General features: G+C 42.0%; 1 protein-coding gene across 1 annotated transcript in view; it reads left to right on the top strand.

Annotated features, from left to right (window-relative positions):
• Positions 1 to 498: 498 nt before the first annotated feature.
• The window catches only part of GFPT1 (glutamine--fructose-6-phosphate transaminase 1), a 47,923-nt gene continuing 21,251 nt past the window's right edge, over positions 499 to 27,170 (top strand). The window contains exons 1-8 of the mRNA XM_075535867.1: positions 499 to 688; positions 5,175 to 5,282; positions 10,075 to 10,182; positions 15,744 to 15,869; positions 20,780 to 20,838; positions 21,988 to 22,122; positions 24,271 to 24,332; positions 25,033 to 25,112. Of these exons, the coding sequence (XP_075391982.1) occupies positions 682 to 688; positions 5,175 to 5,282; positions 10,075 to 10,182; positions 15,744 to 15,869; positions 20,780 to 20,838; positions 21,988 to 22,122; positions 24,271 to 24,332; positions 25,033 to 25,112 (685 nt within the window). The 5' untranslated portion in view covers positions 499 to 681. The remainder of the gene's footprint in view (positions 689 to 5,174; positions 5,283 to 10,074; positions 10,183 to 15,743; positions 15,870 to 20,779; positions 20,839 to 21,987; positions 22,123 to 24,270; positions 24,333 to 25,032; positions 25,113 to 27,170) is intronic.

The following is a 27,170-nucleotide window of genomic DNA, read 5'->3' as shown; positions in this document are numbered from 1 at the left end:
CACCTCACCCGCTCGCCTCCTGGCAGCTTTTCTCCAGCCCCCGCTCCCCCTCAGAAAGCCTGACTAGTCTGTCTGTCTTCAGGGCTCGTGCTGCGGTCCCCCACTCTTGTCCGGCTTCCAGGGGCGCTGCGAACTCGGGGCCTCAGTACAGGGCGTGGGTCCCGAGGCTGTTTGCTTAGCAAACGCCTGCCGCCTCCTCCTTCCTAATCCTTCCGTCAGTCCGTGCCAGGCCTCGCTTCGACGCCCCTGGTGCCTCGGTCCCCCAGGATGTTCGCCCAGGGCGTCGAGCGCCTCCAGGAACCCGAAGCGGATGCACCCGCTAACCGGTGCCACGTCTCCGCCGACAGGCCAGCGCCTGCGTGCGGCTCGGGGGCGGGGCGGGGCGGGGCGGGGCGCTGCGGGGAGGCGGGACGTGCGTGTGAGCGGCGTCAACGTGGCCCAATGGGCTAGCCCGGTGGCGGCGGCGCGCTGCGCGCCGGTGGGCGGGGCACGGCCGCAGTTGCTGGTTGAACCCCGGTGGCTGAGGGGACGGTCGCTGCCTCCGCCCTCGCATCCCCAGAGGGAGTCAGTCACCTCGGCCCCTCAGGCGCCCGACCCCGCCGATCGCCCCAGTGGTTCCAGCGCGCGTCCCCAGTCTCTCCGGCGGCCCGTCCCTCGCTCTGCGAACGTGACTCCGGCATCATGTGCGGTAAGGTGACTGGGGGCCGAGGGGGCGTGTTGCGGGGCGGTGCTGCTGGGGTTCGGAGTGGGCGCCGCCGAGGCCCGCGGAGCTGGCGGGAGCGGGGGCGTGGAGGGGCCGAGTCCGGGCGATGGGCCCCGGCACCCCGCCGTGGCTGCGGGGTTGGGGGCAGGGGCCGGCCTCTGCGATCGCGAGGAGGGCGGTGGGGCCCCGAGGAGGGAATCTGAGAGCGGGACCCTGAAGGAGATGTGGGGGGCTCGGCAGGGACGGGTTTGGGCGTACGGAACCGTCAGGGCGAGGGAATGTGGAGAGGGCCGAGGTAGCCGGGGTGCGGGCGGGGCGGGGGCGGGGAGACCACCAGGTGGGGGAGGCACCTGTGGAACATCACGTCGGTTGCGGTCTCTTCAGTGTATGTATATTGCGTTCTTTGAGAATTTACCCGAAATTTTCAAAAATCATTTTTAGTTGCTTTCTTGCCCGCTAGAGCGACGACAATGGCATTACACATGCTTAACTGCGACCCCCTATTTCTACAGAAACCATATGGTGAATGGGCTTACTCTTAAAACCCGACTTCCCTGCTGGAAGAGGCCCGGAAATGACCCTGGCTGAGATTACATCAATTATTACTTGCATGTGCCCACGTTTGAAATGCCATCCATGAAAAAAATACTGGTTTCCGTTTAACCCATGCCGCTTTCAGAATAGTTAACAAAATAAAGTTAGATCTTTTTACTCCATGTTTTGGGAGCTAGTCATATTGTGATCTAAAAGTGTCAATGAAAGGCATGGTCAGAAGATGTTACATGCTTTGAAACTCGTATTAATTTGGTCTTTGCCACTCTTAGCCTTTAAAAAAAATCGTTTTATTAGGGGCTCCTACAACCAAAGCGCCTTTGTACATTCATTGCCCTCATCATTCTCAAAACATTTGCTCTCCACCTAAGCCGCTGGCATCAGCTCCTCATTTTTCCCCTCCCTCCCTGCTCCCCTCTCCCTCATGAAACCCTTGATAATTTATAAATTACTATTTTATCATATCTTGCCCTGTCCGACGTCTCCCTTCACCCACTTTTCTGTTGTCTGTCCCCTAGGGAGGAGGTTATGTGTAGATCCTTGTAATAGGTTCCCCCTTTCCATCCCTCCTCCTCCACTCTCCCACTATTGCCAGTCTCGCCACTGGTCCTGAAGGGCTCATCTGTCCTGGATTCTCTACCCACTCTTAGCCTTTTAAGTAGAAATTTAGACCCTCTCTTACCCCCTGGAAGAAGAAAAGCTTTTTTTTTGGTCGTTTGTTTTAAAGGGAAATATCATAATAGAATTGAAACGATCAGAGGCAAGTGTAATCTTTTTATCCTTTTGCAACAAGGAACTTAACGAAGGTTGAGAGTACTCATTAGTGTATATTTTTGTTTATTTAAATTTATGCTAATTCCAGCTTCTGAAAATGAATATGTTTAAATTTAGAGATGATGAAAAGGAACCCGAGCCCCCAAAACTGAAACCTGTAAATAACTTGCTGATATTATTGGAGTACAGCTGACTTTAGAATCAGACTTTTATTGTCTAGTTACAAGTCGTTTAAAAAAACACATCACTTTGCTTTTGTGAAGTAGTGAATTTTCAAGCTGATTAATGCCTCAGGAAGCTTCATTTGGTAATTAGCTGTTCCTGTTAATTGAGGTGTGTACTGATCTAAGTACTTGGCATTCAGGTTGCAGGTGATTTCTTCATCTTGTTCTAGGAATGAAGATAAAAGTTCACTGAACTCTCTGCCATCGAGCTATTCTGACTCTTAGTGACCCACAGGGCATAGTGGCACTGTCCTTGGGGTTCCCAAAACTCTAAATTTTTATAGGAGTAGACCATCTCATCTCTCTCCCTCTGAATGACTGGTAGGTTTGAACTGCTAAACTTGTCGTTAACAGCTCAATGCTAGCTCCTCTAAACCACCAAGGCTCTGGGAAAAAAAAGATAGTGAAAACTATAGATTAGAACTGGCTTAGTAAAGGTTCAGTCGGGTGGCGATTAAATGGTCAGAGTTTTCACCTAACCAACATCCCTGTTCTACAGTGTGTGAATTATAAAATTGTCCAATTTTACTGGTGAAGTAGGTGATAAGAAATTAAGAACGAGTGCATCTAGACCTACGAAAACCTGAACATGTATAAGGAGGAAGTGTGTCAGAGAAGGAACACTCAATTTTCCACTTACAGAGAGTAATAGGAAACTGGTAAGACTACATACCCCGCAAAGGTGGGAAAACTTGTGAGACCAAGAAAGAAGGAGGTGGCGTTCCTGTTGAGTCCTGGTCTTACAGATGTCACTGTACTTGGCGCCCTGCCCTTTGGAGAGATGGCTGAAACAAGGACTTGCCTACATGGAGTTTGCTGTCTGATTGAAGGGAATCAGATGAATACCCAAGGAGCAGGGACAGCACAGTCCTTGCATATTGATGGCTGTGTTGCAGATCACAAGTGGATTGGAGAGGGATTCACATGTTGGCGCTTTAGTATCTGAGTTAGGCCAGGAATATTCCAGGTGATGGACAGGACTTTTGTGCGGAGGAATAGTGTCCATCCATAAATAATTACTGTATCTTGAAAGATATCACATAGAGTGTGTGCTATACTTCAATGGGAGGCAGAAATCGGTTGAGAACCACCTGCAGAGGTGGTTGAAAAGAGTGGTAAGTAAAGAGAGTGAAGACGAGCGGTTAGATGTAAGTAGAAGGAGCTCTAAGGTGTGTAGTGCTTTGGGCAGAGTTCACAAAAGTAGAGAAGTTCTTTGGACTTGACTGTAAAGAAACCATTAGGGAAGTTGCAGCTCTCAAGTCAGAAGGGCTGAGTTGATGTTGAGGAGGAGCGGAAGCTTACCAAAAAGTCAAAACCAAGCCAACTGCCATTGAGTCAATCCGACTCAAAAGTGGCTCTTTGGACAGAGTAGAACTACCGTATATACTCGAGTGTAAGCCGACCCGAATATCAGCGGAGGCACCCAATTTTACCACCAAGACTGCATTAAAAATGTGCTGAAAAACTTGGCTTATACACAAGTATATATGGTACTCCTGGTGTTTCTGAGGCCACAAATCTTTACAGGAGCCAACAGCCTCATCCATTTACCATGGAACAACTGATAGGTTTGAACTCTAACCTGCATTTGCTTTTAATTTTCTTAGTTTGTTTTTTTTAGTTGAGGTTTTTTGTGTGTTTTGCTTTTATTTTGGTCCCCTCTCACTCACTGCCATCGAGTCAGTTCCAACTCGTAGAGAGTTAAGAAGTTAGTTCTAGAGCTACAGTTCCACATGTATAAGCCATGAGATTATTACAGGATGTCCGTTGGTTGATTTATCTCCTAAACAGTGTCTGTCAATCAAATGAAAATCACTATATAATAAAAATACAACTTACTGTATACAGTCCTTGAAATGTTTCGATGTTAGCAAAAGGGCCTCATACATTGTGTTACAGTTTCAAGTAGGAGAAACTGGCTTCAGAGAGTAGCAGTAGTATGTGAATGTGCTTCTCTCTCTTGAACTTCTCAGGAAGGATGAAAAGGGTATAGGGTCTTCAATTTTATAAGGTGATAATCTACCAAAAAACTGAAAGAAGGTGGGAAACGAGAAGTAGGGATTTGAGAGTAGTTAGACTACTAGTTTATTTGATGCTAGTAGTCTAGATTTTGGAGGAAGTTTAAGAGTTAGGCAACGATGGGTCAATAGCATTACTCCGCAATTAGAAGGGTGCATGGAGGAGTGCGCCAGAAGTGGATATGATTGCTGAAGGCAAATGGATGCATAAGCAAATGTGGTGAAGAAAACTGATGGTGCCCAGCTATCAAAAAATATAGCATCTGGGGTATTAAAAGCTTGAAGGTAAACAAGCGGCCACCTAGCTCAGAAGCAACAAAGTCCACATGGAAGAAGCACAGCAGCCTATGTGATCACGAGGTGATGAAGGTATCAGGCAACAAAGAAAACAAACATTATTGTGAATAAGGGGGAGTGTGGAATGGGGACCCCAAGCCCATCTGTAGGCAACTGGACATCCCCTTACAGAAGGGTCAGGGGAGGAGATGAGCCAGTCAGGGTGCAGTGTAGCAACAATGAAACATACAATTTTCCTCTAGTTCCTAAATGCTTCCTCCCTCCTCCTGCACTATCATGATCCTAATTCTACCTTACAAATATGGCAAGACCAGAGGATGTACACTGGTACAGGTAGGAACTGGAAACACAGGGATTCCAGGGTAGATGATTGGATAACTTTTATTACACTTGACTGGATTAAATGACAGTGATGGAAGGTTAGTGGTCAGTCTTGCGTTACTCTGAAAGAAAGCTCACTGACTTTAAGCTATTTGAAGGTAGGGTTTCTTTTTTGCAGATCAGTTTAGCTTCACATCTTTGAACCCTGAACATAATTATCTCAGGGAAGAATTGGATTTTCATAGTTTAATAAGAATTTTTCACAAAGTATTTGTTTATTTGTAGGTATATTTGCTTACTTAAACTACCATGTTCCTCGGACGAGACGAGAAATCTTGGAGACCCTCATCAAAGGCCTTCAGCGACTGGAGTACAGAGGATATGATTCTGCTGGTATTTCCTTGTTTAAAATATTAAGGGTTTTTTATGCTATGTGAAACTAAATTGATTTATTTGTCTTTTTTTTAGGTGACAGGTTCTTTCAATTCTTTAGCCCCGTTCTTCTGTCACTTTGTCATATTTCGTTGACTTATGTGTTGTGCTGGAAACTATACTGCTGGCAATTAAAATGCCAGTAGGGTTATCCATGGTAGAGGAATTTCAGGAACTCCCACACTAAGAACAAAGAAGGAAGAAGGAAGAGATGGTGCACTTTAAAGAAAGCCATTGAAGAACAAATTAAGGATTCGAGTTGGGATATTGAAGGATTCTATTGTTAAAATGTTGAATGATGCAGGAAGCATCAAAAGAGGATGGAAGAAATACAGTCATTGTACAAAAAACCATTGGCAGACATTTAATCATTTCGGGACTGATGGAATTGAAGAACTCCAAGCTGCACAGGTGACGTTAGTTGAAAGCGGACATGAGGTACTGGTGTAGTGACAGTTGAAATGTTTTTAAAAGCGATGAGACACTGGAGGCACTCATTAATCTATGGCATGCAGTGGAGAAGACAGCTGCCTGGCCAACTGACTGGAAGTGCTTCATGTTTGTATCCATTCCAAAGAAAGGGGTCTCAACAGAATGCAGAAATTATGGAGCAATAGCATTGATGTTGATATCAAACACAAGTAAAACATTGTTGAAGGTAAAAACAGTTGTAACAGTTCATCAACAAGAGTCTGTCAAAAATTCAAGTCAGATTTAGAAGAGAACATGGAACAAGGGATATCATTGCTGATGTCTGATGGGCGTTAGCTGAAAGCAGAGAATATCAGAAAGATGTTTACTTGACTGTGCATTCAATAGGCATTCAGCTGTCCTACTGTAGCAAACTATGGATAGCATTGGGAAGAATGGGAATGCCAGAGCATGTCATTGTGCTCATGGGGAACTTGTGCATAGAACAAGTAAATGGCTGTCCTTCACACTGAATGATGGATACTGCAGAGTTTAAAATCCAGAAAGCTGTGCTTTAGGGTTATATCCTTTCACCATGCTTATTTACCGTATATACTCGAATATAAGCCACCCCGAGTATAAGCTGAGGTACCTAATTATTACCTGGGAAACCAGAAAAACTGATTGACTTGAGTATAAGCCTAGGGTGGAAAATGCAGAAGCTATTGGTGAGTTTCAATAATCAAAACAAATGAGAATAAAATTACTAAAAATTGAGATATCAGTATGGTAATGTATTTAAATATTTATTTTAAATAAAAAAAAACAAATAAAAGGACAATTCATTTAACATTAGTAAACCAGAACAGTAAGTGGAACATAGGTTCAACAAAAACAATAAGGTATCAACAATGATACCTTAAGAGTACTATTCCCTGAGCTCAATTAGCAACCAAACTAAAATGTAAAGAGTTAAAATCCTTCACAACTGGATTCCTCATCATCATCTGTATCCCAATGCAGAGCTTCAGCTGGTGTGAGGTCATCATAGACGCTGTCCTCACTGAGATCGCCGTCATCACCATCACTGCTGTCATTTTCATACAAAGCGCAGTCTTCACTGCCATCCATAGCATTACTAATACTACATTTCTGGAAGGCACGTCACACCATGTCTTCTGGAATGTCTTCCCATGCATCTCGAACCCACTTTGCTATTAACTCTATGTCAGGCTTCATGAGATTTCCTCCTCTGTTAGTCGGGCTTGACCAGATGACATCCATTCATGCCACTGACCTGTGTATAAGCTGAACCGTTTTCAGCACACTTTTTTGTGCTGAAAAACTCGGCTTATACATGAGTGTGTACAGTAGTATATATGCTGATCAAGTAATCTGGAGAAGAACATGGCGTCTGCATTTTAGGAAGGTTCATAACAACCTGGGATATGAAGCAGACGCAGTCTTGCTGACTGAAAGCCAGGAGGACTTGAGGCATTTGGTGACGAAGATCAAAGACTACAGCTTTCAATGTGGAAAAACTACTCACAATGGGACCAGTAGACGATGTCATGATAAGGGAAAAAAGATCAAAGTTGTCAAGGCTTTAATTTTACTTGACTCCATAATCCACATTCATGGAAGCAACTGTCAAGAAACCGAAGAATGACCTCTTCAAAGTGTTAACTAGCAAAGCTTTCAGTTTGAGGACTAAGGTGCACCTGACCCAAGCCAGGGCATGTTCAGTTGCCCATAGGCATTGAAAATTGGACAGTGAATAAGGAAGACGAGAATGGAGAGGAATTGATGCTTTGAGTTGTAACATTGGTGAAGAATGTTGAAAGTACCGTGGACTGCCAGGAGAACAAGCCAATGTGTCTTGAAAGAAGTACAGCCCCAATACTCATTAGCTGTGGCTGTGACTTTGGTGTGAGACTGTGTTTCACATACTTGGTGAGGGAAATGGTGAGACTTTGTTTCACATACTTTGGACATAGTAGCAGGAGAGACCAGTCCCTGAAGGACGTCATGTTTGGTAAGATCCAAAACACTCAACTGCCATCGAGTCAGTACTGACTCAGTGACCCCCTTCTGCGTTTCCAAGATCTTAACTGTTTATGGAAATAGTGCAGTCTTTGCTCCTCGGAGTTGCTGGTGGTTTTGAACTACCGACCATTCGGATCACAGCCTAGGTCCTTCTTGACATGGACTGATGCACAGTGGGTGTCACAATGGGCTCCACATAACATTTGTGAGGATGGCACAAGACTGGGCTGCAGTTCAGTGTTTTGGTCATTGTGAGCAGAGTCGATGGCTCCTAATAATCACAGCAGTCTGTGTTATAGTGTTTATGGTAATTCTAAAATCTGCAGTTTTTGTCTCATGTTTAAAGGATTTGTTTATGTCATTTCAGCAGGCTTATTTATATAGAGTATTGCTTCTCTTGAAGATCTTATTCTTCCTGTTTTAATAATGTTACTATGAAAACATAAATCATCTGGGGCAGCTTCATGCCAGGTCCTTACTCTGTCTATTATGTTTTCTCTTTCCCCTATCTGTAATTTCTTGTTCTTCATGCATTTCTTGCTCTTGGCATAAAAGTTACCTAAAGCACTTCTGTCTTAAATAACGGTCAACAAATAAGAAACAAGTTTTTGCCAACTTTATGTTCTATTCTAGCTTCTTCATTTAACTGTTGGGGATTCCCAGGACACCCCCAGGCTCAGTGATTTGCTGGGAGAACTCATAAGACTTTCTCTATGGTTGTCCTCACAGCTGTGAGTTGATACAACAGGATACATAATGAAATTAGCTAAGGAGGGTGGTTCATGGGCAAAGTTCACAGGAAACCAAGAAAGTTTCTTAATCCTCTCCCAGAGAAGTCACACAGATGTGCGTAATTAGCTCAGCAACTAGTTGTAACAATGTATATCAAGTGTTGCAAACATGGAAAGGAAGCTTATTAGCAACTCAAGCCACAGTGTTTTTATTGGGGCTAGTCACAGGCACCTCCATCCAACATGTACCAAAATTCCCCTTATAGGAGCAAGGAATATGTTTAGCATAAATCACATGACTTGCACAAAAACTTGAGTCACAGTCAATGACTCTTAATTAGTTAGGGTGTTGGGAACCTACGTGAAATCCAAGTTCCAGGCACCAGCCAAAGGCTAACCTTGCAAGCACATCTTTCTAAGGAGAGCAATAGACCTTCTATGTTCATTCTTTCCTACATATTCAACGTTGCCAGATGTAAAGGACTTCGGTCTTTGACTTATCTCGGTGGTGGATGCTGTTGACCCTTTATTGTTGTTCAGCTCTTCTGACAACGCATCTCATTCTTTCCAAAGATGCTGATTGTTGTCTGTTGATTTGGGTGCGCCTTTAGTGCATCATATTTTAAAAATATTAATGTTCTTCAAAGTTATTTCATAGCCCTGAAATTTTACAAAAACATGTGTGTGTTTGTATTCATGGGTGAGCGCTGACTCCATCAGCCTCCCATGTTTTGTTGCTGGGCAATATCTGCCCCAAACCAAATGCATTTCCCACAGCTGCTGACCTGAGTTTCCATCTGCCTCTTAGAAATGACTTTATCCATAGACCAGAGCCGTTGAACTTTCTGTGGAGAATTCAACTGCGAATGCTTCAGTCCTCAACCTGTTCGCGGGTTTCTTCATTCTGTGTCCCCTTTATCAGTGGTCACGCTCCAGGTTTTCGAGCCCAGGAGCTGTCTCAGACTTTCCCTTATTCCAAATATTACTCCCCTCTAGCCACATTGCCGCTGCTTTCCATTCAGGCCCTCTTCCTTTTTTCCCCTTTGCTCTGACAGCTTGTCTGCTGTTTCTTCTTGCATCCATTTTCATTCTTGTTTTCAAAGGAATGTTTGTCATGTTACTTCTGTGCTTTGAATTCCCCAGTGCTTTTCTAGTACCTAATTTTGCACCCTTCCTTAATTCTTTAGGAACTTAGGCTCTCAAGAGAGATGCTTTCTCCTATTTGCTCCTTGTTACCCTTCTGCGGTGGATGCCCTTCCTTGTCTCCCTGGTGCGCTCCAGGTAGACCCCTTGTACTTCTGTTATAACCTGTAACCACATTGTACTCCAGTGAGTGTTCCTGCCGTGTATTTCCAAGAGATTATGAGACATTTTAGGGCAAGAAGGGAGTTTTGTTTTTGTTTTCCATTTTTGGCTTTTCCATCTATTCTGTTCTTGGCAGGTAATAAGTATTCATGGAAGAGGTGAAAAAATGAATCACATGAAAATGCAATTTTAAAAAATTACAGAGCTTGCCTCAGTGCTAAAATCTTAAGCAGTGACCATTGGTCTGTCTGTTGATTTAGGTGTGGGAGTTGACGGAGGCAATGACAAAGACTGGGAAGCCAATGCCAGCAAGATCCAGCTCATTAAGAAGAAGGGGAAAGTCAAGGCACTGGATGAAGAAGTTCACAGTAACGTACTTATTCTGACTTTGTCACCCATCCCCCTCGTATTGGTTCTTCCCTCCCCCTCAAATTAACTTCCTCCCCAACTTTCGGGGCCCCTTTTAAACACCCATTGCTTTTGAGCTGTTTGTGACCCTATGGAGCAGAGTAGAACTGTAGAACTTTATATGAGCAGATTGCCACATCTTGTTCCTGTGGTGTAGCTGGTGGGTTGGAACTTCCAACATTTTACTTAGCAACTGAACACGTTACCCACTCTGCCACCAGGCTTCTATTTTAAGAATGATGATTCTTAAAGTTGAGGAAAGGAACAGAGAGTTTTGTTACTGCGTGGAATAATTTCAAATGTGCCTGTGACTTCAGAAATGGTTAGGAGCTGTAATGGCGTAGTGGTTGCATGTTGGACTGCTAACCTCAAGATTAGCAGCTCAAAACCACTAGCTTTCCCAAGGGAGGAAGATGGAGCCTTCTACTCCCGTAAAGAGTTACAGTCTCAGAACCCACAGGGGCAGTTCTACCCTGTCCTATGGGGTCGATATGAGTTGTAAACTACTATATGGCAGTGAGTTGCTGTTTTTTCCCCTCCAGAATTGATTATAGTGTCATACCGACATGGAGTTGACTCTGATTCATAGTGATGCTATAGGACAGAGTAGAACTGCCCCAACGGTTTTCCGAGGCTCTAAACCCTCTGAGAAACGCATCCTTCTCCATGTGGTCAGCAGCCGGCATGTAAGCCACCGTACCAGCAGGTCAGGTCTCTAGATACCTAGGGAAGGCAAATTAAGTACGCTGCATTAAGAGCAAGCTCCGTTCTAAAATGAAGTAGTTTCAGAACCACAGTTGCTGAGGACAAAAGATGTTTTTTAGGCGTCTCCTTGTTCACGTGCCTTTACCTTGTAGTTGTCTTCATTTTTGCACTGGCTGCCGGTCAGTCTGGATGGTGCATTTTTGTCAGGTTCGATGAAGTCAGGTAAGTCTTTCATTCCTGCTTCACTGATTTCTTACTTCCTTGGTACTCAGGCATTGCTTATTAGAGAGAATATACGTCTCAGGATTTCGTTTATAACATTATGCTTTCACCTTTCATTTTGTTCTTAGGAAACTTGAAAACAAACTTGGAAGTAGGTTGCTTTAGAAAATTTTCTTTTTTCTTTAACCCCTTATGAAAACCTGGCAATTTAGCAGGTGTCTTACGTACCTGCTCGAAAGGAATGCCAATATAATCATTGTGAAGGAGTTAAGGTAGAAAGGAAAATGATTGCTTTAGTAATTTTTCACCCCACTTAAAGCATATATTTAGCTATGTTGTACTTGTTTAATACAGATCTTGTTTTTACATATGTTTTAAGTAAGATTAGGGGTAAAGCTGACACGCAAAAAACTATACTTCCAACACTGTAGAGTAAATATGCTGTATTCATTGGATGTTGCCATCTGTGTACCGGCCAAAGGAATTAAAAGGAGCCCTGCTGGTGCAGTGGGTTAAGCATTGGACTACTAACCTAAAGGTTGGCAGTTTGAACCCATCAGCTCTCCAAAGGAGAACCCATCAGCTCCCCAAAGCTTCTGTAAAGATTTACGTCCTCAGAAAAAATTTTAAATCATTTTACTAGGGGCTCATATAACTCTTACCACAATCCATATATACATCACTTCTGTAAAGCACATTTGTACATTCATTGCCCTCATCATTCTCAAAATGTTCGCTCTCCACTTAAGCCTCTGGCATCAGCTCCTCATTTTCCCCCCTCCCTCCCCGCTCCCCCTTCCCTCATGAACCCTTGATAATTTTTAAATTACTGTTTTGTCATATCTTGCCCCTTCACCCACTTTTCTGTTGTCCGTCCCCTGGGGAGGAGCTTACATGTAGATCCTTGTAATCGGTTCCCCCCTTTCCAACCCACTCTCCCTCTACCCTCCCAGTATCGCCACTCACACCACTGGTCCTGAAGTGATCATCTACCCTGGATTCCTTGTGTTTCCAGTTCCTATCTGTACCAGTGTACATCCTGTGGTCTAGCCAGACTTGCAAGGTAGAATTCGGATCATGATAGTGGGGGTGGGAGGAAGCATTTAGGAACTAGAGGAAAGTTGTATTTTTCATCGTTGCTACATCGCACCCTGACTGGCTCATCTCCCCAAGACCCTTCTATAAGGGGATCTCCAGTGGCCTAGAAATGGGCTTTGGGTCTCCACTCCGCACTTCCTCCCTCATTCACTATGATAAGATTTTTTGTTCTGATAATGCCTGATCCCTGATCCCTTTGGCACCTCATGATCACACAGGCTGGTGTGCTTCTTCCATGTGGGCTTTAGACCCTTTAAGACCCCAGACGCTATATCTATTGATAGCCGAGCACCATCAGCTTTCTTTGCCATATTTGCTTATGCACCCATTTGTCTTCAGCGATCGTATAATGGAAGTGAGCACACAATGATAGATGAGTTTTTGTTCTTTGATGCCTGATAACTGATCCCTTCAGCACCTCATGATCACACAGGCTGGTGTGCTTCTTCCATGTGGGATTTGTTGCTTCTGAGCTAGATGGATGCTTGTTTACCTTGAAGCCTTTAAGACCCCAGACACTATCTCTTTTGATAGCTGGGCACCATCAGCTTTCTTCACCACATTTGTTTATTCACCCGCTTTGTCTTCAGCGCTTGTGTCGGGAAGGTGAGTGTCATAGAATGCCAATTTAATAGAAAAGTATTCTTGCATTGAGCGAGTACTTGAGTGGAGGCCCAATGTCCTTCTGCTACCTTAATACTAAACCTATAAATATATGCACATAGATCTATTTCCCCATCATTATATATAAATATATTTGCATATGTACATGCCTTTATTTAGATCTCTATCAATGCCCTTTGCCTTCGAGCTCTTTCCTCTATTTCCTTGGACTTTTCTCCTGTCCCACTATCATGCTGCGTCCCCACCTGTGTTTCAGCAATTCCTCTTGGCTACATTACCCTTGATCATGCCTTACCAGGCCTCCCACACCCTCCTCACCACCAATTTGGATCACTTGTTCCCTTGTCCCTTGATTTGTTAACACCACTACCTTTCGCCCCACCTCCCCCTCTCCCACATCCCCCTGAACTATCAGTCCTGTTGTTTTCTCCTCCAGATTGTTCATCCAGCCTATCTTATTTAGACAGACCTGCGTAAATAGTAACATGCACAAAAACAAGACAGCAAAGCCAAGCAACAACAAACCAATGACAAAAAACAAAACACAAGAAAGAAAAGCTTGTAGTTAGTTCAAGGACTGTTTATTGGCCTTTAGGAGTGTTTTCCAGTCCAGTCTGTTGGGGCACCATGCCCTGGCCCCAAAGTCCACCTTCAGCATTCCCTGGGGACCTCGCTGCTCCGTTCCCTTGCTGTTCTGTTGTACTCCCTTAGTGTTTTGCCTCGGTGTGGTGGGATGATATCAGGTGCAATTCCCACACTGTGTCTCAGCCTCAGAAATTTTACGGAGCAGTTCTCTGCTCCCTAGAGTTGCTGTGAGTCGGAGAGAAACACAGCAGAGGATTTTACACGGACTCCCTGCCCTGGTAGAGCTTACTGTCTAGCAAGGAGGGGGTGGGTAGTAGGCCAAGAAATACTCAATATAATGTTAGGTCATACAGTGTAATATAATGTTAGTGTTATGAAGAAACCATGTGGTATTGGTGACGTTTGAGCAGAGACCATGTGAGGAGATGAGAATTCTAGGTAGAGGGAGCATCCAGTGGCTTGAAGTAAGAGTGGCAGGAGATGAGGCTGGAGAGGTGGCTCAAGGGCTAGTTGTGTAAAGAGTTAGAGATCTTGGGCTTTTACTCTGGGAAGCCACTGGAAGCTTTTGCAGAGGAGCATGACATGATGGAAGCTCTGTTTCGAAGGGATCCCTCTTGCTGGTGTGCAAGGACAACATGACTGGGAGAGCAAGTTGGTCCTAGGGAGACAGCTAGGAGTCTGGTGACGTCCAGCGGAGAGATGAGGCTAACACTGACTGCAGCAAGCAGTGGTGAGATGTCCTTAGTATTTGGCACCAAAAAAGTTTTCAGGAGTTGGTGTAGTGTCCCACGTTGAGCTGTGATCCCCATGGTCACCAGTTTGAAACCATCAGCAGCTCTGTGGAAGAAATGCTGGGCTTTCTGTTCTTGTAAGCAGCCTCAGAACCCCAGAGGGGGTTGTTAGGAGCCAGTATTGGCTCAGTGGCATTGAGTTTGTTTTTGGTTTATTGTTAAAGGTGTAGTTTTTTAGTTTTGAGGAGCCTTTGGAGTTGAACATGAGAGATAATGATGGAGAACTAGGTGGAGCCAGATAGTGATAGAGCTCGTATGGCATGGAAAGATGTTGTCGTACATCTTGTTAGAGAGTGATTATCCGATTTTACTTTACAATCATGTGACTCTCTTTACCAATCCTTGTGCCCAGGTTTATGTCATTCAAACGTGCAGGTAGGGTTGCCAGCCACTTTTGTCCTCAACCTGTCTTTAAGCGGGTAAGCGCTGTTTCTGGGTGAGATTTGTGTTTAGATTGACCTGGTTAGCTGGGGTCCACACCACAAAAACTATGAGCTAAAGTTACCGACTTTCCGGTTCAGACTCCTGAGCAGCATGCTCTACTGTGGGCCTCATGCTGATTAGCACCGGGATCTTGTTGCCTAACCATATGATTTTCATGTTTAAGGACCTGGGAGGGGAGCATTTTTTTCTAGCAGAGTCAAGACTAGATAGGAACAAGGGCTGCACATAGCTGCTTTCAATTCTTCGTTTCAAGGTGAAGGAGCACCAGCCTTCAGAACACGCAGAACCCTCCCCCCCCCTACTTCCTAGCATTGCTGTAGCCGCAGGCTCTGTTCTTTGACACAGAAGAAAACCCCACTCACTGCCATAGAGTCGATGCCGATGCCAACTCAAAGTGACCCTACAGGGCAGGGTAGGACTGCCCGTGACCTTGTGAGACTGTAATTCTGTATGGGCCTAGAAAACCCATCTCTCTCCTGTGGACTTGCAGGTGGTTTTCAACTGATATTGTAGCTCGCAGCCCAACGCGTTCCTGGTGCTCCACCAGGAAACTGTCAATAATTCCTTTCTATGTGGTAGCATTTATTTATATTCACTGGCGACCAAAGAAATTGCAATTATAATGTTGTGTGGCATTGAGAAAATAAATTTATCCTTACATGTCTTATTAAAATAATAATCATTTTTTGAAAGAAAATATTAAATATAGCACTTGTTTTTTAAAAAGAATCACTTTGACTCGTTTTTCCTAAAGTTTAAAGTGGAAAAATTACAAAGCTACAAGAAAATTGAAGGAATAAGTACATTGTACTTCACTTAGCTTTCATCACATTTGCTTTCTATAAATGCACCTTTTTTTGGTTGTTGTCAGAAATATTCCTCTATATTAGCCGTATTAACTTTTACTTCTTTTAATTACTTCTTTAGTAAGATTGATTTTCATTCCAATAATTGTATTTCCAGGGGAGCAGCATTGCAATAATTATTGTTAAATACAGTTTGTAATGTGATCTCTCCAGCATAATGTAATACTGGATTCTTTTCTTCTTCAGAACAACAAGATATGGACTTGGACATAGAATTTGATGTTCATCTGGGAATAGCTCATACCCGTTGGGCAACACATGGAGAGCCCAATCCAGTCAATAGCCACCCTCAGCGCTCTGATAAAAATAACGGTATGGACAGATTCTGTATGCTTTAGCAGAGTTCGTTTTAAAGACCTGATCATGGGAGAAACATGAAGGATTTACATTTTGATTTTCATTTTTTTAAAATCTGGAAACTTTAAACACAGTAAGAATGGAGAGGATATGTCATCCAGCCTCAATGTTTATAAATACATGATCAGTGAAGTGGTCTTAGGAGCCCTGTTGGCCCAGTTGTCAAATGACTAAAGAACTATTCTGCTGACCAAAGACTGGCGAGTCAAATGTGGCAGATGGAACTGGAGAGCAATTCTGCTCTGCCCTGGAGAGTCACTGCTGCCCCTGTAGATTTTTTTTATTTCTCAGTTTCATTTCTCAGCTCCTCGCTAGAAAGATGAGGCTTTCTACTCCTATAAAAAGTTAGTGTCTGGGAAGCCCACATGGGAAATTCTACTCTGTCTTAGAGGCCTGCTGTTACTTGGAATTGGCTTCATGGCTGCTAGGGGAGTTTGTGAGTGAGTCAGTGAGTCAGAGACAGAGTGAGAGACACAGAGTTTTAAATAGATAAAACAGGGGTTTTATACTAATACTTTTGATTTGAATTCGGTGCTCATCTTAAATCTGTGTCCTATCAACCATATCCAGAAACTCACTTCTTGACACTCGTAAATTACTAATTTGATTTATTCCATGGTGCATATGACAGTAGAATAATGACATGAAAACTAACAGTGTATTTACAGTGTGAAGTATTTTAAAAGGATTACTTTGTTTTAGGATAGCTATATTGCTGTAGGGCTATGTAATTAATTGACTACATTTTAGACTCACTTGGAATAGTCCTGCTCTATGTGGTTGTGCAAACAGCTGGATATGGATATATATATATATATATATATATATATATATATATATATATATATATAAATAATTTAATTGGGGGCTCGTACAACTTATCACAATGCATACATAAGTTGTGTCAAGCACATTTGTACATTTGTTTTCCTCATCATTCTCAAAGCATTTGCTTTTTACTTGAGTCCTTGGTATCAGCTCCTCATTTTACCCCCTCCCCCACTCTCCCTTCCTCATGAACCCTTGATAATTTATAAATTATTATTATTTTGTCATGTGTTACATGTCTGACATCTCCCTTCACACAGTTTTCTGTTGTCCATCGCCCAGGGAGGGGGTTATATGTAGATCCTTGTGATCGGTTCCCCCTTTCTACCCCATCTTCCCTCCACCCTCCCAGTATTGCCACTCACACCACTGGTCCTGAAGGGTTTATCTGTCCTGGATTCCCTGTGTTTCCAGTTCCTATCTTTACCAGTGTACATCGTCTGGTCCAGCCAGATTTGTAAGGCAGAATTGGGATCATGATAGTGGGGGGAGGGGAGCCTTTAAGAACTAGAGGAAAGTTGTATGGTTCGTCGTTGTTACCCTGAACCCTGACTTGTTGGTCTCCTCCTTGCAACCCTTCTGTAAGGGGATGTCCAGTTGTCTACAGATGGGCTTTGAGTCCCCACTCCGCACTGTCCCTCATTCTCAATGATACGATTTTTTTTCTTCGATGCCTGATATCTGATGCCTTTGATACTTCGTGATCACAAGGCTGGTGTGCTTCTTCCATGTGGGCTTTGTTGCTTCTGAGCTAGATGGCCACTTGTTTACCTTCAAACCTTTAAGACCCCAGATGCTATATCTTTTGATAGCCGGGCACCATCAGCTTTCTTTACTACATTTGCTTATGCACTTACTTTGTCTTCAGCTATTGTGTTGGGAAGGTGAGCATCATGGAATGACAGTTTAATAGAATAAAGTGTTCTTGCATTGAGGGAGTACTTCAGTGGAGGCCCAATGTCCATCTGCGACCTTAATACTAAACCTATAAATATATGCACATAAATCTATTTCCCTATCCTCATATATAAATATATTTACGTATGTACATGCCTTTATTTTGATCTCTATAAATGCCCTTTGCCTCCTAGCTCTTTCCTCTATTTCCTTTTACTTTCATTTTGTCCTATTACCATGCTCATCCTTCGTTTGGGTTTCAGTAAATCTTCTCAGTTACATTGCCCTTGATATAGCTCTACCAGGCCTCTTACACCCTCCTCACCATCGATTTTAGATCACTTGTTGTTCCCTTGTTCCTGGGTTTGTTAAAACCACTTCCTTTCCCCCCACATCCCCCTCTCCAAGGTCCCCCCCAAACCATCGGTTCCATTGTTTTCTCCTCCAGATTGTTTATCCCACTTATCTAGATAGACCTGCAGAGATAATAATACACAAAAGCAAGACAGAGCAAAACAAAGCAACAAAACAAAACAACAAAAAAACCAATGACAAAAGAAAAGCCTGTAAATAGTTTAAGGTCTGTTTGTTGACCTGTAGAAGTGTTTTCCAGTCTAGTCTGATGGAGTGCCACACCCTGGCCCCAAAGTCTGTTTTTGGTATTCCTTCGGGACTTCCTTGCTGTGCTCTCCTTGCTGTTCTGTTGCACGCCCTTAGTGTTTTCCTCGGTGTGGTGGGGTCAGATCAGGTACAATTCCCACACTGTGTCTCCAGTGCTGTCTCCTGTAGGGCTATGGCTCAGTGAGGGACGTTGTGTCTGGTAGTTGGACCAGCTATATGATCTCTGTGCATTGGTTGCTTGGAGCAGGGATATCGCCCTCAAGGCTTGGTGGGTCAGGATGTGCTCTGCTCTCTCTTCCTCCCCTTCATTTGCTCCCCTGTACTCTGATCAGACCTGTCCCTCTCCCTGAGCTGTAGCTTCTGGGAGGAGGCATTATATTAATATGTATTAATTTTACTTGATTTTTATATAATGTTTCTTGCTAAAAATAATTTTACTTTTAATTATCAAAAGTATTTGCATTATTCAGAAGTCACCCAATAAAATCAAATGTATTTATATATAGTTCAAAGTTTGTATTTCTTAAAAAACATTTTTTGAAACTTTAGTTTTTATCCTATATCCTGTACTTTATTTTCCATCTCTCCTTGTGGACAACTATTTAATAAATTTTAAATATTTTCCATCTCTCCTTATGGACAACTATTTAATAAGTTTTAAAGCTATCCTTCCATTTTTTAAAGTAGGACAATACATACAGAGGTAGATAAGCGTATATATGTATGTGTATTCCTACATTAATTTAGAAGCTGCCTTTTGGCTTCTCAGGTTTCACATAATCAATATTGAATTGTATTAGAGTGCTCATACCTGTTAAACATTTAATAAGAACAGAGCCTTTATAAAAAATTCCTGATAATAAACCTAGATTATATTTTGAGGATTCAGCTTTAATTTACAGCTTTATGTCAGATTTTTACCATTTTCTGTGTCTTAAAATTAACATTTCTTAAATTTATTTTCATAGTATCTTTTACTTGCAAATGTAGTGAAAATGTTTAGTTATTTAATTTGTAACATAGTTGTGTTAGTCTGGGTTGACTAGAGAAACAAATTCATAGACACTCAGGTGTAAGAGAGAACTTTATATCAAAGAGCAATTGTACACCAGTCAAGTCTGTTAGTCCGATATTACCCTGTATGTTGATACTAGTCCATTAATTCCTCTTCAGCCATGCAATGTCGCTGAATGTGGGAAGATCCCAGGCCAGCGGGTGGAAATTCTTGTGGATCCAGTGGTGGAAACATCTCAGCACTGGGTCTCCACGTGGCTTCCCCAACTCCAGGGCTCTTGCTCTGACTCTATCAGCGTAGCTCCATGTGGCTTGTCAACAGAAATGTCTATCAATGAGTCAAGCAGTGAGCGTATCTGGCCTTTAGTGAGCTATTCATCTCCTTAAGGTCGTTAAGCTGTGACCCGATTGACAGGCTAGATTCCCTCTCTTTCGCAAGTTGACAGGAGATTATATAACCATCACGGTAGTTCAGTTCAAGGAGCCTGGTGTTGTAGTGGGCTACCCACTGAGCTGCTAATGCAAGGTCAGCAGTTAAAACCTACCAGCTACTCAGAGGGAGAAAGACGAGGCGTTCTACGCCCATAAAGATTTAAATCTTGAAAAGCTAAGGGAGCAGTTCTACTCTGTGCTACAGGGTCACTATGAGTTGGCATCCACCTGATAGCAACACATTTGGTTTTTGGTTCATAGTTCAATGTAAGCTCATTTGAGGTCAGCTCAGAATGCTGTAATTTAATAGAAAATTGATTTCACAGTAATTTTCCTCTGATTAGGTGAACTCTTAAGTAGCAAATTGACTTTGCTTTTAGTGTGTACTGTCACTAGCTTCAAGTAATATTGTCAGCTCTTGATCGTACCTTTTCACATTGTACAAAGCTATCCAAGTTAATAAAAAAATGTTGAAAATTACCCCTAGTTTGTTTGATTTTAAAATGATACTTAATGTTTACTTATCTGGCATTTTACAATTTGTTTGAATGAAGCCATGTGAATTGAATGTAAATCATGATAGCTTCCCTTTTTTGGGTTATTGAGTTACTGTGTTTCTTAAAATAATTTAATATAAATCAGGTAATTTACTTTCATTTGCCAAATTTCTTTAAAGGTAAAATCAACAATGTTTTATGCAAAGGAGTGAATGAACAGAGAAGTAAGAATAGCAGTTTAAGTGTCTCATTTTCCTCAAATGAGGAAACACGTCTAATAAATGTTCTCCTTACTTAGGGTGACCTTGATTTAGTTTTATAGCCACCTTGAAAGTGATGTCTAGACACCCACTTTATTCTAACCCACCTCCCCTCACTGTTCTTCAGAGAAGCTACACAAACAGTATTGCTGATCTGCGGATAATTGAATTGTAAAGGTCGATGGTAACTTGCTTGTTATATGACATGCATGTGGCAAATGTTTTTTGACTGAGGAAATTCTGTTCGCAATAATGACCATTTAAAATCTCCCTCAGACTTGTCCGTTTTTGTCATCAATGCTTTCCTCTTTTTCAGAATTCATTGTTATTCACAATGGAATCATCACCAACTACAAAGATTTGAAAAAGTTTTTGGTAAGCAAAGCGCCCTCAGAAGACGCCCGCCTTTGATGACCCTTGTAAGAAAGCAGTGGGGTTGTTTGTTGTGATATGCAGGAGTGGTTAGGCATGCTCGAGCAGCTCCTCGGTAATTTCACGGCTTCAGTGCTTTGGGACAATCTTTATTTCTTAGATATAAAAGCAATAAATACTTGGTTTTACTATAAAGGACTTAAAAGTACAAAGTAAAATTTGAGGGATGCCTTTTGCATTATTGAAGGTTTTTTTGGCCATCTTCAGAACTGTTTTTAGGGTACATAATGAAAATCGGCACATTAACTCGTAGATGCGTACATCGCTGGATACTACGTAGTATGGTTTAGTCATATGGTGATTCTTTCCTCTGGGCTGCCTAATAGTGGCCATAATCTACAAGTAAGTTTTCAACTCCTGTGACTGAGGAATTGAATGGAAAATTTTAACTAAAGTTTAAATAGCCACATGTAACTCGTGGCTGTTACACCAGACAGCAAAATCATCACCAAAGAAATAATGCATTACATTAAAAAACATATTGTAGTCATAAACCAGTGTTTTATGAGTTACATTTCTAATGATCTAAACTTTATTTAGGTTATGTGTGACTTAGATTTATATGATTATAGGTTAAGTGTGTATTCAGCTGCACAGAATTCCTCACTAATTGGGGTTTGTTGTCCAAGGAGAGAGATGGAACTTCTACTCCCAAAGAGTTAACAGTCTCAGAACCCCCAGGCGCCGGTCTACCCTGTCTTGTAGGGTTGCTCTGAGTTGAGTAAGTACTAGGAGAAAACCCAAACCAAATTCAGCGCCATTGAATCAACCGCGACGCTAGCCACCCTAGAGGACAGGTAGAACTGCCCTGTGGGTTCCCAAGGTTAAAAATCTTCCCCTGGCTCTTGATTGGTGGTCTCGAACTGTTGACCTTTTGGTTAGCACCCAACGTGTAACCCACTACGCCACCAGCACTCTTCTGAACTGGCATAGTGATGTCAATTTTGAGCAATTCGTAATGGGCTTTGGTGCTCAGAATACTGTTATCCATTGACTAGTGAGGTTTCTGAGGGACAAAATCTGGAGAAAGGTTTGGATACTGGGATGACTTTCTTAAATGTGCTAATTCTTTTTTTTCCTTTCTGATTGTAGGAAAGCAAAGGCTATGACTTTGAATCTGAAACGGACACAGAGACGATTGCCAAGCTTGTGAAGTATATGTATGACAACCGGGAAAGTCAAGATACCAGTTTTACTACATTGGTGGAGAGAGTTATTCAGCAATTGGTACTAAACAGCACTTTTATAGATTATTTTTGACCACATTAGTTTTGATCAGTTTTTAGAATTAAGCATAAGAAGCAGGAACTATAATTATTTTTGGCTTTTGTTTCATTTATATAGATAATGCTTGCATTAAATACTCATACAGACTAATCAAGGAGCTCTAGTGGCACAGTATATTAAGCATTGTACAGCTAACTGCAAGGTTGGTGGTTCAAATCCAGCCATTCCATGGGAAGAAGATAAGGCTATTTGTTCCTCTGAAAATTTACAGTCTTGGGAATCCTATGGAGCAGTTCCACTCTGTCCCATAGGGTGGTATTAACACTGTGGCAGTGGGTTTGTGGGTACATATATTTTGACTTAAGAGACCATCTGACATTTTGCTCTCTTGCCAATTGACTCTCTGCCATCAAATTGTTTACAACTCCTGGCGAGCTGTAGGACAGCATAGACCTGCCCCTGGGGTTTTTAGAGACTTAATTCTTCACAAGCGTACAAAAAGCCTCATTTTTCTCCTGAGGACAGCTAGTGGTTTTGAACTGTTGGCCTTTCAGATTGCAGCCTAACGTGTAACCACTACATCCCAGAGTTCCTGGCTATCCCCTAATTCTGCTTATGTCATTTTTATTGTAATGGGAACTAAAAGTGATTGAATCAAATAGTTTTTGTCAGAAGCATGCATCCATTTGAACTCAAACACCCATCTATGTACCCTTTCCCTGTTGAGCTGATGCAGACGCCTAGCGACTCTACTGGGATAGAGTAGAATTTCTTCCTTGGAATCCCAAGGTGATAAATCTTTATAGAAACATGCTCATCTTTCTACTGAGGAGCAGCTGATGGGTTCCAACTGCTGATCTTTTAGCAAATGATTAACCCACTCATCACCTGTGTTCTTCTAGCATCTACACAGGACTTACAAACATGAACACAATACACAGATTTCTCATTCTCTTTCTGTTTACTTACTCTCCTTTTTAAGCCAATAACCTGGCACAAGGGTAGCCTTAAAGAAATCCAGTCTTTCTTCTGGCTTAGTGCCTGCATGTTTCCTGGTTTTCTTTATCACCCGGCACCTCCATACATACAAAGTACTTCTCAGCTCCAAAGAAAACACTGTTCTTTTTGATTCCATTCCTACTGCCCTAATTCATGAGGAAAGAGATCCAACCCGAAGCCAAACTCACTGCCAAGTCAATTTTGACCTTTATCAACCCTGTAGGACAGAGTAGAACTTGCCCTAGGGGTTTTCAGGGCTGTAACTCTTTATGGGCGTAGAAAGCCTCATCTTCCTTCCAAGGAGTGGCTGGTGGGTTTGAACTACTGACTTTGCAGTGAGCAAGCAGCTCAACTTGTAACCCGTGATGCCCACAAAGAGTTCAGAGCGCCTTAAAAACCCAAGTCCATGGGCTGTCCACACACCCTTCCCTCCCTTATAACTGTTGCCTTCGCATTCAAAAGCCCGTTCGTTACTTCTGCTTTGGTCCCAATCTCGCCTCCCACCTCCACTCAAATCTTACGATGTCTGCAGCTGGAGGAGGAGGGGTCTGGGAAGATGGATAGACTAGAGGTCTGTTCCTCACTTTCCCCAAGGCAGAGGATGTGCCTTCCTGGCCTTTCCCCTGCTCCCGGTGGACACCGGCTCGTGTTCTGTGGCAGTCCCTTCCTTTTCTTTGCTCATGTTCTTGCTTCCTGCAGTGTTGGTTTCTTTAGGGCCTGCCCCTGAGGAGGTGGCATGGTGTGCATGTTAATGTGCACTGGTACACCTCAGTGACAAGCGCGTGGAAACTAGCAGTGCTCAAGAGTGGATTTTGGATATGGAATGTGAAATCTTTTCTGATTTTCCCTCCCCTTATTAATTCACAATGTGAGAGAAGTAATCTATTGAGAAATGTTGTTCGCCAAGTACGAAAGTGTCTTTTAAAATGGCTTGCTTTTGGAAGTGGTCAGGCAGACTTTGAGAGTGAGTTTGGCTAAAAGAAGAATGCTTGTATGTGCCACACCTAAGATTCAGATGTGTTGATAAACTAGTGCAAAAGAGCAGTGCACTTGTGTGAACTAAACTTTGGGAGCTGGATGTCTGTGACATGTCACATTGGCTACTCGATCGTGATCAATGTTGCTAATGCGCGGCGGTTCCCTCCCCAGGAAGGCGCCTTTGCACTGGTGTTTAAAAGTGTTCACTTTCCTGGGCAAGCAGTTGTTACAAGGTACGTGTGTATTTTAAATTCATGGGGGCTTTGTATGTTTTCAAACTTGGGTTACCACTTTAGTCGTTGTTCATTTTAAATGATCGTATTTGTTTTCTGTGCTTTTCTTTGTTTTACCATTTGGACAGAATTCCTTAACGAAGCAGATATATTTTGGTTTGACTTTTAAATGACCGTTTGTCCATAGTGGATGTAGTGGTTTCTAGCAAATTTGGACTCTGAGCATACTTTATAATTTTGAGCCTGAAACATTAACTCCTCCAGATTTTTTTGGAGATGTGTATATGTTCACTGTCTAAAATCATATGAAGGAATTGAGCAGATGTTGTGATCTATTTAAAGAAAGGCCCAAATTTATCTGGAGTGAAATAATGTTGCATTGGGTTGTAAATAAAGGCAAAACTAGTTTTCCCAGAGGAGGGAGAGTAGTCAGTTGAACTATTACTCAGTCAGTTTCTAGATAATTCCCCTATTGTTACATTTACTAGAATATTTAAGCTTGATCTCCTGGCAGGGCGACTGAGAAGGAACTAAGATTTTCTCACGGGTCTGTTTATGTACTTGATTATTTCTAGAGTAGTGCCGGAGAGAGAGCTTTTAAACATTACTGGAGGAGTATTGACTTATTGAATTTAAATTTAATTTTTTATTAGCATATTTATAAAAATAGTGAAATTTTTGACTAATTTTATTCTTATAGGCGGGGTAGCCCTCTGTTGATTGGTGTGCGTAGTGAACATAAACTCTCTACCGATCATATTCCCATTCTTTACCGAACAGGTAAGAGCCCTTCCTGCATTGTGCCATAGGGAAGTTCTTAATTAAGTACAGTACAGATAAGAATTGTTCTCTGAATTTGAATAAATGCCCTATTAGTTGGACCTACAAGTATATAGTTCTGTCTAGACATGAAATGGATTTGCTTATGTGATTACTCTGACTAGTAGACTTCTTTTCTGTTATATATCCTTAGCTAGGACTCAGATTGGATCAAAATGCACACGGTGGGGATCACAGGGAGAAAGAGGTGGGAAATGCACTTTGCATGGATGGGAAGAACCTTTCCTCTGCTGCTCAATTTTTACTAATTCCTTGTTCTTGGAGTGAATGAATGTGCTGAGCCTCTAAAAATGCTTATTTTATGGGGAAACATAGTTTGATATTATTTTTCTAATTTGCAGATTATATTTTGTCTGTCGGCTTTTGGCATTTAGAAACCTGCTTTTAGTAATTTGTTTTCTTAAATTCTGAGTTCCTTGAGGCAGTAGTTCAGACTATACAGTTGCTTTTTATTTCCTTTGTGTTAAGATCGTGTAGTATCAACATGAATGCGTGGGCTATAGGTTGAATTAAGTGATACTTATTTTTAAAATGTAGCCTCACTGTTTAGAAATATAATTATAGCCTAGCTTTTAACTGAAGTATAGTTAAGTGATCTTTATTTCCTGCATGAGATCTTACTTTTAGATTTATATCTTGATTTGCTTTCTTTGAATTTGGAGTCATTCTTTCTTGTGAAATTTATTTTTCCACAGGACTTTTAGCCATACAAATTCTGTATCATTTTATTGACAGAATTAGACAAAAACCAAATCAAACCAGTATGCTATTTATATTTCCTATTCCTAAAAACTTCCAATGTAGAAGAGAGAAAGTGGGAAATAAAAGAAATAGAAATCCATATTATTAAATGTATAATTCTTATTTTCTCCTAAAAAATTAGTCGAGTTCGCTTAGCCTATTCATTTTTAGATGAGGGAACTTACTGTTCTGTACAGAGCAGGGTTATTTGCTTCCATAGCCTTTAGCCCTGAGGGAGTAGAATGCCTTAGGTTTCCACCCCTTTTTTCAGATGTTTACTAGTTTCCCAGTGAGAGCAATAGTATTTGGATCCTACATACCAGACTTGGGTAATCATTCTGTTTGTGTATATATTATCTATATGTAACCTTGTATATTATTTTCTTTGGTGGCTTTTAGAAATAATGAGATGAGGACTGGCTAAGATATTAAGCAGTTGTAAGAAAAATTTGTCATGAGACAGAACTTAGGCTTAGTAACTCTTAGTTGTTTAGCTCCTGGTAGAAAGCTAAAAGTTAGTTTGGTTAATATTGGTTGAAAACAAATAGATGAACATACATGTTTTAGAGGGTATGTGAAGGCTGGCAGAAAAGGAACCCTGGTGGCATAGTAATTGCTGGTTAGGCTGCTAATCTCAAGATCCGCAGTTCAAAACCACCAGTCACTCCATGGGAGAAAGACTGGGCTTTCTACTCGTGTGAAGAGTTAGTGTCTTGGAAACAAGTGCAGTTCTACTCTGTCCTGTAGGATTGTTATGAGTCAGCATCAACTCTATGGGGGGAGTGAATGGAGAGAGAGAGGAGAGAGGACAGAGAAGAGGCAAGGGGAGAGGGGAGAGAGGAGAGAAAAGTGAGAGAGAGAGAGAGAGAGAGAGAGAGAGAGAGAGAGAGAGAGAGAGAAGAGGGAGAACATAGGACTGTTTTCCAGGCTTTTGCTGTTTTCTGCAAGTGTGACCAATTTAGCTAACTTTCAGATCAGGTGAGGTACTCTATATCTGAGGAAAGATTTTTTGGTTGCAAGAACCAAATAGATGTTAAGTAGTTGCACTGTCATTTAACTGGTAATAATACCGCCAATTACTTTAAATATTTTAATATGCCGTACAATTAAATATTATTTGAAGAATGAAATAGTGTTTGGAGAAAGGGCATAATGAATTGTAACCCATTTAGGACATCTTAACTAAAGCCACTTAATAACAAGGGGACTTCAAAAAGTTTATGGAAAAACGGGAATGAAATGAGAGTGAAATTTTCC

The sequence above is a fragment of the Tenrec ecaudatus genome, chromosome 17 (genome assembly GCF_050624435.1).
Source record: "Tenrec ecaudatus isolate mTenEca1 chromosome 17, mTenEca1.hap1, whole genome shotgun sequence".
Taxonomy (NCBI): domain Eukaryota; kingdom Metazoa; phylum Chordata; class Mammalia; order Afrosoricida; family Tenrecidae; genus Tenrec; species Tenrec ecaudatus.
Note: the sequence above shows the minus strand (reverse complement) of the source record. Positions and strands in the feature narration are given on the sequence as shown.